The sequence below is a fragment of the Convolutriloba macropyga genome, chromosome 10 (genome assembly GCF_964194025.1).
Source record: "Convolutriloba macropyga chromosome 10, txConMacr16.3, whole genome shotgun sequence".
Classification (NCBI taxonomy): domain Eukaryota; kingdom Metazoa; phylum Xenacoelomorpha; order Acoela; family Convolutidae; genus Convolutriloba; species Convolutriloba macropyga.
In genome coordinates this window covers 26,462,011-26,478,333 of record NC_134477.1, presented here as the reverse complement: position 1 = coordinate 26,478,333, position 16,323 = coordinate 26,462,011, and the positions used below count along the sequence as shown (strand labels likewise).

Genomic DNA, 16,323 nt, shown 5'->3' with positions numbered 1-16,323 from the left:
TCCAGGTCTGCTCTAAAAATTGGTGAAACTTAAACCACTGTCAACAAGAGAAACAAAATGCAGCAAAATTTTATATAATTAAAAACGTTTGGTAACGATAAAAAATCCAAAAAATTAGGGTGGTCAAAAACCTGATAGTCCAAAAAAACTGGCAAGGTTATCAATAGCCCTCAAATAATTCATGAATCTAATCTGAAAAAGATCGCGAAAAGTTAAATCTTTTCAAAAAAGAAAGCTCAAATTTAAGAATCAGAAAACACCTATAATTACTCTTCTAATCACTGCAATTAAGACAAGAAACAACACACACACATACTGTTCCGTTTTGTACATCAGCTAGACAACATGATTTCATACTAAATCAGAAATAAAACTGATCATAGAAAAGACATAAACAGCAGAAGAATATTCAAAAGGCAAAAAATCGTTTAAATTAATACCAAGGCCGGAAAAAAGCTGCAGTAAATAGTCATAAGTGAGAATTTTGGAAGAAGCTTGCTATCAAACTCTCAGTACTGCCTTTTGTTGAATGAAATCAATTGCACACCAAAGAAATGACGAAAATCTAAGAAAAAGCTGAAATCGTTCATTCCTTACAACTGAAAAAATCAATATACCGAAAATAAATAAAGGTTCCAGGACAAAGCTAGAATGAAACTCACTAGAATGTGAAGAATATGGGCACAAAGTAAGGAACACCGTAACAAAAAGACTTTCTTCATTTTTGAAAGTTAAAAATCAATTTAAAAAATTCAAGAAAAACTAATACATTTCATTGTTCAGCATTCAAGACAGAGAAAATATAACTAGTCATCCGATACAAAGATCTATCCTCCTGAAGAGACAAAAAAAGGGGAAAAGCAGAATTCATAAATAAGAAACATTGAAACATTTTGCAAGAAAATGGTCAAAGAACTTTTAAGTTAAGACTGCATTTATGAAAAAGTCTTAACTGTTTACTCAAAACTTAACGCCAAAAATGTTGAATTTTTATTGAAACGAAATTAAAGTCCCTCATGTTGCACAAAAAAACTATTTCTAGCAATTACAACCAAAATACATACGAAAAACTGACGAAAATCGGAAAAAACTAACAAAATCGGATTAGCATATGTACAATTTTATGGAACAAAATTACATCGAGGTAGAAATAGGCGTTGATTATAGGAATTATCAAAGAGAAGTTGCCATATTAACTGATTTTTGACAAAAAGACGGTTAAAAGATCCAAAAAAGAAGAAATTAAAAGAAAAGAAGCCAAAAATTTAAAAAATCAAGAATTATGTGCCAATTTTCAACTTGAAACGCATTTTCAGGCTCTGCACAACACTGTGGCATCAATTTCCGAGGTTGACATTTCAGTATAGTATCGAATAAAAATTATTTCTACAAGGAACCCAATTAAAAGCAAAAAAATTGGGCCACTTAGACGAAAAAACGGCTAAAAGCGGTTATCTATATGTGCAATTCAGTCAAAAACTACTTTTCAAAGTCAAAAAGTCATTCACTAAACGCAGCGCATGATCAAAAAACTTCTCTCGCTTAGCGAAAATCTGTTCACCAAGACAGCTTTTCTCACTTTTGCTTTTAGGTCAAAATGCCGCGTGAACAAATCTACTTCCTGTAAAAAAAAACCGAGAGAAAAACCAATACTCCTCTTCGAGTCGTAAAAATCAAGAGCACCGCAATATAGCATCGCTCAGCTTACAGCTTCGCAGCTATAATGAATGACTTCTATAGTCTTCTTAGTGGGAGGATAGATTAAATGGAACAAATATCAGTTTTAATTAGACCTGGTCAAAAATAAAACAGAAGTAATTTTGTAAATTAAGGGCATCTGTATCTAAGACTAATGAGTTTATTCTTGGGGGATTTTTTTTCCTTTTTCAACTTCGCGAGGGCATAGTGATGCTAGCTAGCATTAGGCTGGTGCGAGCGGAGTGAAGATGGTGAGGTCAAGCGATGGGTGTGATTGAGGGGGTCAATCTTTTAAGATTAAGAACAGCCATTGACGTCATGGAATTTTCTACTCGAAACAGTTTGAGTGATTCATATAATAAGAGACTAGTAAGGCGTACAGCTTACAACGTGCGGACGAATTGCTCTCTTTTGTTGTTGCCGCTACCATAAGCTTAGCCACAGGTTAAGCTGACTGGGTGAGTAGGGCGCAGAGAGAAGAGGGCAAAAGGAAGAAGGTTGTGCATATGTGGAGAGGTGGTTCACTCAACTAAAATTCCTTTTACATCTACACAGCGGAAATGGGAGGGGATGGGAGAGGGTTCGTTTCAGAGCAATTTAAGACAACAAACCCTCATTCCAAGTGCAATAGCGAGCATAGCAGTCTGAGCGGGTACTTCCATGTCCGCCTGCTCGGCTTTGCGCAGGGCATGGGTGGCTCTGAGATTGCGCATATTACCCAGACACATCTTAGCCACTGACAAGTTCTGGTTCTTCACACACATCCGACACATGTTCTCCCACACCGACTCACTACAATACAAGTTAACTACTCAATATTGTGCGTTAGATACTATACAATAATACTAGATTCAATTTTCGCGTTTCCTGTGCTTTGGCATGGAGAATAAATGCATGAATATATCATTGAAAACGGAATCTACTATAAACAGCGCGTTGTAATCTACCCATAACAAAAGGGGAGTTGAGAAGCTTATTTGCATTCCATTATTTGTTCAACAGACCAGTTTAAACCAAAACGATATTTCAGCATGTCGACTATATTCAAATCGTACTTTTTGATCAGTTTGATAGCCCTAAATGCCTCGTCCATGTTGCCATAAGCAATGTGGAAACTGAAATCAATCATGGCCTTCTTCGTAGTCGAGTCACAGTCACTGAACCCGGCGAAGTCACGCATCGGCAGACGTACCACAGGGGAGGTGTTGGCCTTGTTGCTATTCTTCTGAAACAAGTACAGCCTTAGCTCAAAAGAAATTTTTTCATCCACGTCAATACGCTTTCTCGTGAATTAAATTCGTATCTTAAGACAGAAAAGCGATGATTCGAAAGCAGTTAGTTATAGAAGCAATAAAAGTCTCAAAAGCAGGTGATATACATTATCTTAATCAGCAGCACGCCAGAATATAGAAAGAGTAATATTTGAACTTTCGACGTTGACTGGAACAACCAGCATATGGCCGATAACTGAACACTTATGAATACTATGTGGACTATTGTTCTTCGCAGATAACTGAAATTAAGCCACAGAACATTATACTAAAAAAGCGCGAATTGCTATCAAACAACTCACGGGTGCTCGATTCTTCTATTAGTCTTCTTAAGCGCGGGGTCTTGCTTAAAAGAAGGGATTGAACATAGTTTGGCTCTCTTTCCATCAACTTTTAGTACAAAAACGCCGCCAATAAGTTAAAGCCTCTTTAATTCTGAACAAGAGCAATTAAAACCCCAAAATTCAAGCTTTCAAAAAAACTTGAGTTCAGACGGAACAACACTTGGACGAAAAATATGTCGCACGAAAAGTGGTAGAAGAAAGCCAACAGAATTGGAAAAATTTTTGTACTTAGAACAATTAAAAACAAGTCATTTTGATTGAATTAGGATCTGCGGCTTATTTTGCTTATTAAACACAAAAGAGATCCAATTCTTGTGAAAATTTACAAAAAATGCCCTTCAAAGAAACAGAGCAAATTAGTCGTTTTCTTGTTTACAGTCTCTAACCATTATTCAAGGTTCTTAGAGGCGGTATCTGGATCTTCAGTAATTCGTGCAAGATCAAAGAGCTCCTCATTCTTGTCGACTACTCTGGTGAAAGCGTCTTTATAATGGACAATCAGACGTTCGTTATAATGGACAATCAGTAACCTACTAGATGTAACTCTAGAACAAACTTAAGTCACACCTTAGCTAGCAACAAAACTAAGCAACCAACCAGTAGACTGGCAGAAAATAAATGAAACTACAGCAAAACGTAGTAGCCAGCTAAGTGCTAAAACGTAGCCAGCTAATTGCCAGAAAGGAGCTGCCGTTGACCCGCTTGACGCACATTGGGATTATAACAAAGAGACAAAAAACAATAAAACAGAATAAAAAAATTTTTCTGGATTTCAAAAATTGTTTATTTGGTACGGAAATTCTGCATATTCGGCGAGCTTCTAAAATTAGACTTAACTCAGCTTCTAAACTGAGCATAAAACTAACAACAGTTAGCAATCGCTTTAAAGAAGTTTGACAACCTAATGAACTATGACATAATGACCTCGCTTTATATGTTTCTCCTTTTTCTTTTGATTTTGCTCTTTTAACTTTGACCGCATTCACTATATTGCGTATTTCAATACGTGAAAGAATTTAAAATCTATTCGATTAAAACAGCGAGTGAGGTAAGTCGGAAGTCAAACGTGAAAATCGTGACTAACGTTAAACGAAAAACGTGATGGAAAAGCCAATTGGAAAACAAGAGAGTGCCTAAGAAATAGCTGTTGAGAGGCTGACGGTGGCTATTAATCATACAACAACTAAAAGCGCGAAAGGAAGCAAAACAGCAAAGCGATAACTAAAAAATGGAAAAAAATGAAAACAGATGACATGCTGAAACGGACGGGGGTAAATAATTCGCGAAAGTGAGAGCGAAACATTTTGGAAAAAATACGTCTTGGAAAAAATATTGCAGAAAACCAACCCAAAACTAACTCTGAGTGAACGAAGTCACACGGCCAGTGATCAGTGGACTCTAACACCAACGGAGAACTAATAAACATTCAAGTTGTCAAAAGAGAAGCTTCAACTAGTTCCGCGCACCTCGAGAGCACGGCGGGTACGAAGCGGTTTGCGACAAACACTTACTTTTTTTTATCGGGAACGTGTAATTATGGACAGGAGGTTGTTCTAATGAGCTGAAAAATAGTCAGTCTTCAGCACCAACGTAGTCTTCTTATGTAGGGCTCTATTCTTTTTAACTAAACTAGGATCTCTGTATACGTCTAGAGACAATGTCTTTCACTACATGAATGGTAAATAGAGTACTACGCTCTAGCTGTGGAGAGATGGCTGCTGTTCCTTCTCTGCGACAAACAACTATAGCTTCTATACGCTCCTGATATCTTTCGCCGTTGAAATGAGCTGTGCTGGTGTGGATCTTTGTTGGTGGGACGAATTCTTTGCTATTTGAACCACAAAAAAGTTACTCATTTTAAACTGTGGAGTTTGGACTGTCACAGCACTAGGGTTGGAGCTAAAACCCATTAACCCGTACGCATTATGTTTTGTAAAGACTTAGTGTTACTTGAGGCTCAATTTTTATGGCGTGGTGCACTGAACTTGCAGCTACAATAAAAAACCTTGATGATTTTCACGACTAACATAATTGAGCTTGACAAACTCCGAACTACGATGAGTGTTTTGTCTGGTTGTTAAAAAACTTTCCCTAGTATGATTGCAATTAGGAGAAAATCACTGTTAGCTGTTTTTTTGTAAAATTCAAAAAAACTTGAAGTTGAAAATCTTTTCTCAATTCGACGCTTTTTATGCAAACTTTAGGTGCGCAATCTATAAAGTGCTTTCTATGAATCATTACCCAATTCATCAAATTTGATCAACTTTTAACAATTTTTTGCGAGATGAAATTGAGACCAACGTGAAGTTAACAAAAAACAAACATACCCGGCACATTACCGGAAAATAGCCGCCGTTGATTCCAATAAGCATGATTGGGATTGAAAGAATAGAAGATATTGAAAAAGAAAGATTTTTGTACAAAAACATTTTTTAAGTCCGATTTATTTTGATGTTATTTCGTAAATGAACATACTTCTGTTTCTTAGAGAGAGGCCACAGGGGCTACTATCAATACCAATAAGCATAAGAGCTGGTAACTAAGACTTATAGGAACGACGTTCAGATAGCGGGCATATAAAATTGGGCTTTATGGGTTTATCCCGTTTCTATTTGACTTCAATTTTATATACTGACTCTGTTCAATTTGAATTGCTTTGCTAAACAACTGATGTTCAAATTCACTTCTAGCAGAATGAGAAAAGAGAGAAACTAGCCTAGAGAAGTCACAAAGATTTCACGCAAAATGTCGAAAAAGCGGCAAAATGGTAAAGCGAAAAAAGTTCGACGAAGTAAAAAAACACAGCAGGACAAGTCCTGACGTACAATTCAAAGAATTTTCATTGACTAAACAGAAAAACTAGACCTAGAATGGACTATGAGTGAATTGAGAAAACCATTGTAAAAAATCAGATCAATAAATAAGAAAAAAAAACAAAAAATCAATGTCAAAATTCCGCATGTGAACAAAAAAACCACTAGCGAGAAATGAAAATTTAATTCAAACAAAAAACTAGGCCTAGAATGAGCTGTGAATTGATAGGGAAAACCATGTAGACAAAAATCCAATCCAAAAACTCGAAAAAACAGTAAAAATCAGAGTGAAACTGCGCATGTGAACAAAAAACCACTACCGAGATACCGAATTTTTGTTCAAACACCGTTTTCTCACTCTACTTTAAAAATAGAGCAAAAAAATTTACGCCGCAAAACCACTCGCTTTTTCGCTCCATTTCCTGTTTCGGCGTGACCAAAATAACTACTCCAATTTGACTTCAAAAATCATGAAAATGTGTGAACAGATCTTAAAAAAAAAGACAGCGCCCCAATACAATTCAAATTCTTTTAATTGTAAAAATAGGAGCGCTATAATAGCCGGCTGAGAAGATGAGGGCGGCTATTAATAAAGATTTACCTGGATTTGCTCAATAATTAGTTTTGCCAAAAACTTTCAAAATCCATGTTTTCTACCAAAAAATTAAAGATATGGGTTATCGGTGACCGTACTTATGTGAAAGGCAACTGCCAAGTTTCAAATACAGTATAAAATTTAAATATACAGCTGAGCCAATTTAAGGGGCGTTGCATGAATCATCCAATAATTTAAATAACTTCTAAAAGTTTTACAGTTATCAGGCTCAGAATGGAGATTGCACGAGTACCGTTTTGCTTGAATCCGCACTCAGATTTGTTTCTTTGTCAGATGTTGTATAAACCTCAGCACGCAAGGCAAATCCATTGTAATTCTCAAGACCAGGTCTAAGGTTTCCACGTCATTTTGAGCGTCAAAGAACTGTTTGAAACAATCGAAAGTAACATGTTCTTCGGTGTGACCATTTTCCTTCATCTCAGTCTTTGTATTGTTGAATATAGTTCATTGTATCCTCCTGCAATCCTTTGAAGCCATTGAGCTCTTCTGCTGATATTTTGGGATCTCCCTTGTTGCAAAATGGGTCCCATGATAAAGGATTGAATAAACTAGAGGAATACAACAGCAGCACTGATGTTGAAGCACATTTGATTTCCCAACAATAGCATCAGTTCGAAGCACGTCGTACCGAACTGCGCTTCGTTTGAACGCATACTTCTGCTTCTTAACTCAGATATTCTTAACTCAGCTCTCTGAACCACACCATCAAGTGCATCTCATACGACCAACGACAGCTGTTTGGTAGAAGTTATTCAATTCCTGGATTGAGCTTCAACCCCAACGCAGTCAACAAATTGAAGATCTTGCAGAATCTTTTGACAGGAAGAGGTGTACTTGCCAAGAAGCAGAAGACCATCATCTGACACGACGTAATCAATAATACGATCTCCAAACATAGAAGAGTAGTATGGTAATCCGCCATAATCCGACCCCCCCCCCCCCTACAAGACTTTCTACCTTTGAAAAATGGAATTTTGCGTCAAAGTTTTTTGTTCTAGTGAAAAGGCGGATTACCATACTTGTGTTTTTTAGGAAAGTTTCATGTGGGTATTCATATATGGGAAGTTTTGGAATAATTCTTCCACCGCGCGCATGAAGGGTATTCATTTTGTAAGTTGAACTTTTATTCCATTTTGGAGAGTTGGAATTGTTTAAACTTGTCAAGTTTTGTTTATGGTTATTGAATTTAGGGGGAATTAAATCAAAGCTGCGGTCTGCCTGGGAACTTTGTTTTTCAAAGTTAAAGTAAATTAATTGTCAGTGTTTGGGGGATTTTTACAAAATTGGTTTTACGGCGAGAGGCAAAAGTGGAGGGTAAATTAAAATTGGAATGGGTGTGCAATTGTGGTTGGGTAAATTGGACTGTCAAGTTTGAGAGTGGTGGAATGCTCAGAGTAGTTTTATGAGTGTCTGCAACTTTGATAAAACTTATGGTTTCCAGGGCATTGGAATGGGTCTTAAATTGTTAATTTTGTTAGAAATAGCACCTTATTTCTTGTATGAATAGAGCTAGAAACGTTTTACTATGAACGAAGCGTTATGAATGAAAGAAACAAGTCATGACACAACCGGTTTGCACTACGTGTGAGCTTACTTTTACAGATTCGGAAGAAAAATTGAATCACTTTTCCAAGTTTCATAAAAATCGATATTTAAAGTACGGCAAAAAGTGTGATCAGCCAATTTTTTTCTTATCCCAATTGTCCCATCACCGTCGCCATAAGTACTTCCTCATATCAAATCCCCTTTATTGTTTCAAGTCCCTTTGTTCTGGTAACATTAAAGACCAAATTTGTCCTTTCTGTAAAACAGCTTTTTCTACAAAAAAAGAGTTATATTTGCATCACTTATCTAACCTTTGTCAGGGAGACAAAGTGGGCAAGCTTTTTGCTAGGAGAACGGGAAAATTCAGCTAAAGTAAGCGTTTTTAGTATATTATTAGCCTGATTTATTAAAAAGACCATTTGATTAACAGTATTTTATTCTTTGTAATTTGAAACTTTCCTTTCTTATTAAAGATGTACTAATTCAAAATACAGAATGAATACCAATTCAATCACTCTCAGAGTCATCTATATAAGCACGGGTGCGCTTTTTGAGCAATAGTGGAGACTCTTCACTGCTTTGCAAAGTAGATTCTTGTCCTCGAGAAATTATTGGTGATAATAAAGTCTCGCTGCTGTCTGCTTCATCATCCGTTTTTGGACTGATAGCCTTTCTTTTTCTGATTTTTTCCAATAAGAAGTTTTCAGTACTCGTTGAAGTGGTAGGGCTCTCTTCCGCTTCAAGTAAAATAAAAGGATTGGGGGTCTCCTGATTGGTTTCATCCTCTTGATCGGATATCAAATTGAAATCAACAACATCATTCAATTGTTCATTTGAGTATGAGGGTTGATTGAAACCAGGATCAGGTGTCTCCCAACCAGACGCTTCCCCTCCTTCAGGTAAGTCAAAAACAGTGTACATTTCGGGGGGTTCTACTCCCCAGTCAACGTCCTCACAAATTTTTTTAGCGAATATTTCTTCTCTCAGACTGTAATGTCCGAACGGTATTGTCGTTTTACGGTCTGTGTTGATGTATCGCTTATCATCGTAGGCACTTAAAGCAGTCTTATTGACACAAACAGTATGAATTTGATGCTTTTCAGAGCTAAATTTTATGTTTTCGAGTCTCAAAAGATCGCCTTTCTGTAATGTTTTTTTGAACATTTCGTGTGTTAGTTTGGTCTGTGCATACTTCTTGGTCCCCTTGGCAGAAATTTTAGCATTCTGCCCTGCAATTATTGAGTATAATTTAGGTTTTAAGGCGCAGAATTCTTCAATTGGCATGCCCGCAAGTTCGTCCTTAAACTTGAGGACAGTTTTTTCATTGGATCGATCATGTAGTTGATGATTTTCTGGGAAGTTCGACAGATCGAAATGGCTTCTCAACCTTGAATTTTTGGCTAAATCTTCATAGAAGTTCGGACTTTTTATTTTGTAAATAAATGAGTCTGTGTCAGAATATAAAAGAGTACACTCGGTTTCGATCTTCATAACATTATAATGGAAATCCATCATGAAGAGCTTAGAAAGTTCCAATATGCTAGCGCCTACTATTGTGGGTTTTGTCCAACTAATTGACTGTTTCTTCTTAGTAATTAGGGAAAGGTCTTGATCCACAATTTTGATTGAAGAGATGGTTCCTTGTGAGGTGGCGTTGAGTAATTCAACATCATTCCTAACGAAAGTTACGGTTACTCTATTTCTTAGGCTTTCACACAGTTTGCCGAATGCGGAGTTAGACATTAATTTATAAAAGTCTTGATTCAGTTTTGACTCTGCTTGCTGACGTTTGTTGGTGTTCAGTTGAATGTAGGTTGAGAGCCATTTCGACTGACAGAATTTGACTGCGCGATGCAACTTGTTGACTTTTATTCCATTCGATATGAAAAACTTTAGGTTCCGATAATGAGTGACATAGTTCATTTTTGAGTGATACGTCTGTCTCAGTTTTTTAGTTTTACAGTTTGAAACGTTTAGAGCAGTTTTCAGTTCAGACTGATATTCGCTCAACTCTATAGGATCAACAGGTTCTTTATCTGATATGAGAGGAAAGTCACTGTCTTTATCATGTAAATCATCTGGGTAGTTAAGGTCCACTTCTACAATATATCCTATATCCCCCTCATCGTCTGTGTTCAGAATGTCTTCCAAACTGATTTCCTCTACAATTTCAAAGTCCTTGAGGGGGAGAGGATAATGTAGCATGACTCCACCGTAAAGGTTATTGGCATCAATGTACAGTATGGACGATGGTTCTTTTGATTCGTCAAAATTGCTGAGGAGTGAATTGTTGGCAATTTCCAATCGAGAACTGTACACTGATGCCAAAAAACCTCGGATCATTCTTTCCGTTAGATCTAAGATGTTGCGATCTGTTAACAATTCAAGATCGGGCTTGCAAAATTTGAGGCAGGCGCTCCCTGACAAATTCGAAGCGGTATAAAACTGAACGCAATCGAGCCCGTAAGTCTCATAGCACACTGTTCTTAGTTCCTCAAACCAGCAAGCTAGTTGGAGCACATCTCCTGTTAAATAGAGCTCGAGAAAGTCTTTGAGATTGACACAGTCGAACTCTCTGAACAGTTTCCAGACTTGTTCAAGTTGTTCTTGCGTGATAACTTTATTATCTCTGAGACTGTTTTTCCAGTTCTGAATGTTAGGCAGTGATGTTTCAGACAGCTTTTTAAAGGAATCAACATATGAGTAGGGAAAACTACCTTTTTTTTCAACAGCTTTCGTTGATCGGCTGAGTATCCTCTGTAGAAGTTGTCTAAGATCGTAAATTTGTCAGCAGGTAAGGTTTGGATTAGCTTATCTAAGCTACCTGGCATAAATTGGAAGCTGTCTATAAATCTTAGATACTCGTAAACAGTGACTTCATTTGTTTTGCGTTTTTTCGTTTCAATATGTACACCAAAGCTCAAGGCGATAAATTTTTCGTCATTAGTAGGAATAACGTTAATTTTTGTATCCTGTGAAGCTGAGTGAAGTGCTTTGACGATATGATGCATATCATAATTCATCATATTATGCGCAACAATTGGTGTAAAATTGATGGTTCTCCGCTTCAGGTTACATTCACTGTGAGCAAATCCAATGAAACTTCCAGTAAAATGACAATGGTCTAAAACTTTTTCAGCATCGTTCACGAATTCATTATTACAAATCCAGCAGCAGTTGTGCGCTTTTTTGGACGGTGCCACCCCATTGAATACAGGAAACTTACGCTTCTGGTTGTAGAAAAAGCGTGCTAGTTTTTCCAGTTTAGCCAGAAGCCTTTTCATGCAGTCAGGTCCTGTATATATGTATCGGCGTAGGGTTATTTCGCTCAATCACCATAATACAGTAACTGCAGGGTTGATGTTGTTCAATAATACTTGTGCTGGAAATTTCTGGTCTGTTCTTGACTGTGGACACAGGTACAATCAATGACTCTAAGTCAAGGTAAACCATAAATGGTGAAAACCATCTAGCTGCGTAACTGTCGAACACTAGTTTGTTTTTTCCTGGCTCAGGCATTCTGATTTCTACTGCGTCATTATTGTAACCAGTTTTTTGATGATTTTGAAACGATTTTTCAGATGCACTGACGTGGAAGCATTTTCGGCAAAGAAAGTTTCTATCACGATATTCTTTACCACTGATCTTTGAAACAAGCTTGAGTAAGTCGATGATTAATACAGTGATACTTTTCACCGTCGCTGAGAAGAAGTAAATCCAGTATGAAGGGAAAGGTTTTTCCAGTTGATAATCGAAGCGGTAGGAGTTGTTTGTCGTGATACCTTAACAAAAAATTTTAATAAATGTGAGATTTTTCCATGGCTCCATTTTTTTTGGTTCTGAGAGATGAATTTCAGCTATTCTGTTTTCATTTTTTATGTTTCGTTTTTAGTTTTGGGTTTTACTTTCAACTATTAGACACCATTGGAACTTTTAAAACCTTCTTACCTGAAAACATTCACCTGAACTTCGTTCATGTCCTCGAATTTTGAAATGTCCATCAAGCTCATGGGCATATCGAAGTCACCCACAGGTTGCTTTGCTGCTGGGTTTTGATTGCTGTAGGTAAGGACGTTCGTTCTTGGTCTAAAACAATTGCGGGGTGGTTCCAGAGTTTCCTTTTTAAACACCAGATGGTATCCTGCAGTGTAACAATACAAGAAACAATTTTCATCGTTTCCGTTATGGATGTTGAGCAGGTTTGAATCTCTCCTTAACAAATGCCCTTCTGGAAAAGGTATGAAACAGCTGCCACGGACAGGTACAAACCGTACCAGCTTTAGTGTAACTTTATCGATAGACGACAGCTGCCAACCGCTTCCATGGCTAGAGAAGGAAACTAGTTTTGTAACGATAGAATCCACTAGCTCTGTGTACGTTTCATCTGAAAGTCCAGTGTGATACAGTGATACTGTCTCAGTATTGAAATAAACTGTAACCCTCTCGGTTTCTTCTGCTACAGGTTTTGTGAGGCCCAATTCGACGGTCAATTGCATTTTTTGGGGATACTGGTTTGTGTGTTTTCTCACAATGTCTGAAATTTCCTTGCGTTTTGCGAAAAGGTACTCCATAATGTCCAAACTAGTTGACTCAGGAGTGATCTCATAATAGTTGATGCTACCATTGATCGAAGTAACTGTTGGTTTTACAGGGTTTATGTCTTCAGGAGCCATGTCGTAAATAGGTAAACCATGTTCATTGTTGACATGGTTTGCATAATCAGTTTTTGATTGGAATCCGATTCGACATGAATAACAAATTTTAACCACTGGCTTCTGGTGGTTAGTGATGGAATGCTTGCGTAACAAAAGTAAGCTGTTTTCATTTGCCGAACATTGTGAGCAACTGAATGTTAACACATCAGGAAAGATATTGTGTTTCCTTTTCATGTGTTTTTTTAGGGATCGTCTATCGCTGAGCTGAATAGAGCATTCTGTGCATTGTAGGCCCATTTTAACCTTTTCTATATAAAATTCCAAAAAAATTTAAAAATAGAAAAACGCTCAAAATGATACAAAAGATAATTCTTGGGAAAGAGTTAATTACAAATTGAATAAGAAAGTTGGAATAATTTGGGTGAAATAGTTTTGCTTGGACTGAAATAACTTTAAAAGAAAACTAACAAGCCTGAGAAACTTGGTCTGAATTTAAGTGAAAACGTTGAAAACCGTTGAGTGAAACTGTGTAAATTGGTACCGGTTCCCAATTCAAACTCTCAGTTATTATCAAAGTTTGGGTGTGTATTCTGTAAAGCGTTTGCTTTATTTTATAACAAGTATTTTGAGCTGATAACTTTTACCCTTGTGACCTAGTAAACACGGGCATTTATATTTCAAAAGCCAAAACATGGTAAAAGCATTGTGAATGAGTTATAGTAGAAAACTGATAACAGGTCTATGTACTAACGTAACTGAACAAACCGTAAATTCAACCTGGGGGTTTCACTTAAATCGATTTATTCTATATTTAAAACTTCAATTTTACTAAACAAAATTTTGCTTTAACGTTTAACTTCCACAGTATTGATATACAATTGAACCTATCTAAGTTCAAAATGAAACACGCCACGAATGATTTTACGATTCATGAGAAATATGTTCCCAGATAACTCTATAACAGAAAGTGGTCAAAATTGTTCCTAATACTCCCCTCTAGCCTGAAGAGCAATGAAATAAGAACCACTTACGCTTTCTTTACTCACCATGTTAAACACAGTTTCAGACCACCTCCCGTCAATTGGAGGCAGGCTCAGTTGAAATGAAAAAAAAAAACCAAACCAAATTTCAGTTTTTTATAAACGAATGAATTTTTCCATTGAAAATTGGATAATTTAAGATTACATGTAAAAAATTTATAAAATTTTATTAAGAAAAAATTTTTGCTTTGGAAACTGAAAAAAGTTTTTTTGCAATTGCTACACACTCTTCTTTTGGTATAGGGTACAAAATCAAAAATCGCATGTCCAGTTTTTGAGTAAACGGCAAAAATATCATGAAATTTCGGTTTTTTCTAAGTTTTTTGATAGAAAATTTTAGAATTCTTGAAAAATATATAAAATATACTAAACTTTTTTCGGTCAAATTCTACCAATCAGTTCAACGGCTTTCAAATTATGCTTAAAAAAATGAGAAAAAATTTTTGAAAAATTCAAATCAGAATTTTTTGTAAAAATAGGAATACATGTAAAATTCTTGAACGTGAAAATTTTGTACAGAAAAAACATTTCTGTCGAATCATAAGAAAACCTTATTTGCGCTTGCTGCACATTCTTTTTTCTATTCAGGTTGGAGAATCCAAAATAGTTAATCAGTTTTCAGAGTTTAGAAGAAAAATCTGCTCAAAAAAAATTTTTTAAAAATTTTTTGGAAATTTTGTTCAAAAAATTATTATAACTTCAAAATGATTTTAGCGGTGTCTTCGAATTTTTTGGATGAACCCTTACTTTTGGTTCGACTGCTTCCATAGTATGCTTCAAAAGTTGAGATGATATTAGAAAATTATTCACAAATGTGTTTTTCAAGAAAAAATAATCCTTGAAATTTAGGTTTATTAGACATTGAAAAATTGCAATGTGACTTTCTCATGTTTACCTTTAAGCAGTGCTCCCCCTCCATATAGGTTTCATCTCAAAAAGTGGTACCAAATTTCTCAGTGTTTCTAAGGCAAAATTCGTTTTTTTGTTATATTTATGTTTTTGTCGAAAAGACTATCTAATAAAGTTTAAATTATGAAGAAATGAAATTTATTTTAGAAATTCAAATGTTAGAAACATGCAGTGAAAGATAAAGAACACTGTTAACGGACTGTTTTTTACAAACTTTTTATATTCACTTCAAGAAAAAGTAGTTACTCAGATTTGTCAAAGAGTTCTCGCATTGCTGAAAGTTTCCTCTTTTTCGGAGCATTGACAACACAAGGGGTTTCTGTGTTCTCAGGCGTTTTTGAGAAATTTTTGGTCGAAGTGACTTCATGCCCTTGGTTTTCAGCGTCCTGTGGAGGAGTTTCAAAATTGTCACCAGATAGGTTGCGCAGTAGAGTATCGCTTACATTTTGTGAGCTGTCAAAGTTGATCCACAAATTGTTGTTTTTCAAACTTGAGAAAAGAGATGGGCTTGGCTGTGTGCTGTCTGGGCTCAACGTAGGGCTGGGATCTGCAGTAGGAGTACGGAATGGAGACGGATTGATGGGTGATTCTGGAGATTTGGGAAGCCCCCAAAGATCTGCTAAGTTGTCACACTCTTGCAAAACACCGAGCTGGTTTTCATAGAAAGGAACACAGTCGCAATCGTATTTATAAATAATTTTCTTTGTTCCCACTGGTAGATTTGATATATCGTAAGTATGCAGAGGGTCAGAGAGTGTTGAAGGTGGTATAATACCCCCTGATGTAATGAAACCCCCACTGGTTGATTGAGGTTTGTCTGACAACTGAGCAATGAAATTCACAAAAATTTTTGGTATCATACAATGATTTTTCGTTGTCCACTCCTCTTTTTCGTTTAAACGATTTTGTTGTACGATCACAACAAAGTTTTCATCAATTGTTTGGTAAACGATTGTGCGTTCGAATGAGTTTTCTGTTTCTGATAAAATATGGTAAGACATTGAGGGAAACTAAAGAAAAAAGAAGATAAAATGAGATTGTTTAAGTTCAAACGAAAACAAAAAGGAATTTTTGTTTAAAAATTGAAGCTGAATAATTTGTTTTGTAAACTTGAATAATTTTGAAATAAAACTTGAAGCCGTCAAAGAACGTACATTGAATTTACAAAGAGGTAATTATTTAGAGTGTTTCAAGCATGATCTTGAATATAAAACTGTATTTCAGCAAGTAGGTACGTTGTTCAAAATATTAAACTGGAAGGGGTTTGGCTCACAGTTTAGCACACTTTTATAAACAAATGTCTATCAACACACCCAGGGTCACAAATAATTCTACATTCTAATTAACTTTTATGTATTCAGCAATCGTAAAACTATGGGTTTTAGGTGTTATTTTCAAGCTAGAAGATAACACGGAATGCACTGACAATCTC

General features: G+C 36.2%; 1 protein-coding gene across 3 annotated transcripts in view; it reads right to left on the bottom strand.

Moving 5' to 3' along the window:
* Positions 1-16,323, bottom strand: part of LOC142348847 (intraflagellar transport protein 140 homolog) — a 175,142-nt gene that overhangs the window by 72,308 nt on the left and 86,511 nt on the right. For all 3 annotated transcript variants that reach the window (XM_075400388.1, XM_075400389.1, XM_075400390.1), the window contains 2 exons: positions 2,754-2,923; positions 2,310-2,490 (listed from right to left, as the gene is read on the bottom strand). In XM_075400388.1, coding sequence (XP_075256503.1) covers positions 2,310-2,490; positions 2,754-2,923 — 351 coding nt within the window. The remainder of the gene's footprint in view (positions 1-2,309; positions 2,491-2,753; positions 2,924-16,323) is intronic.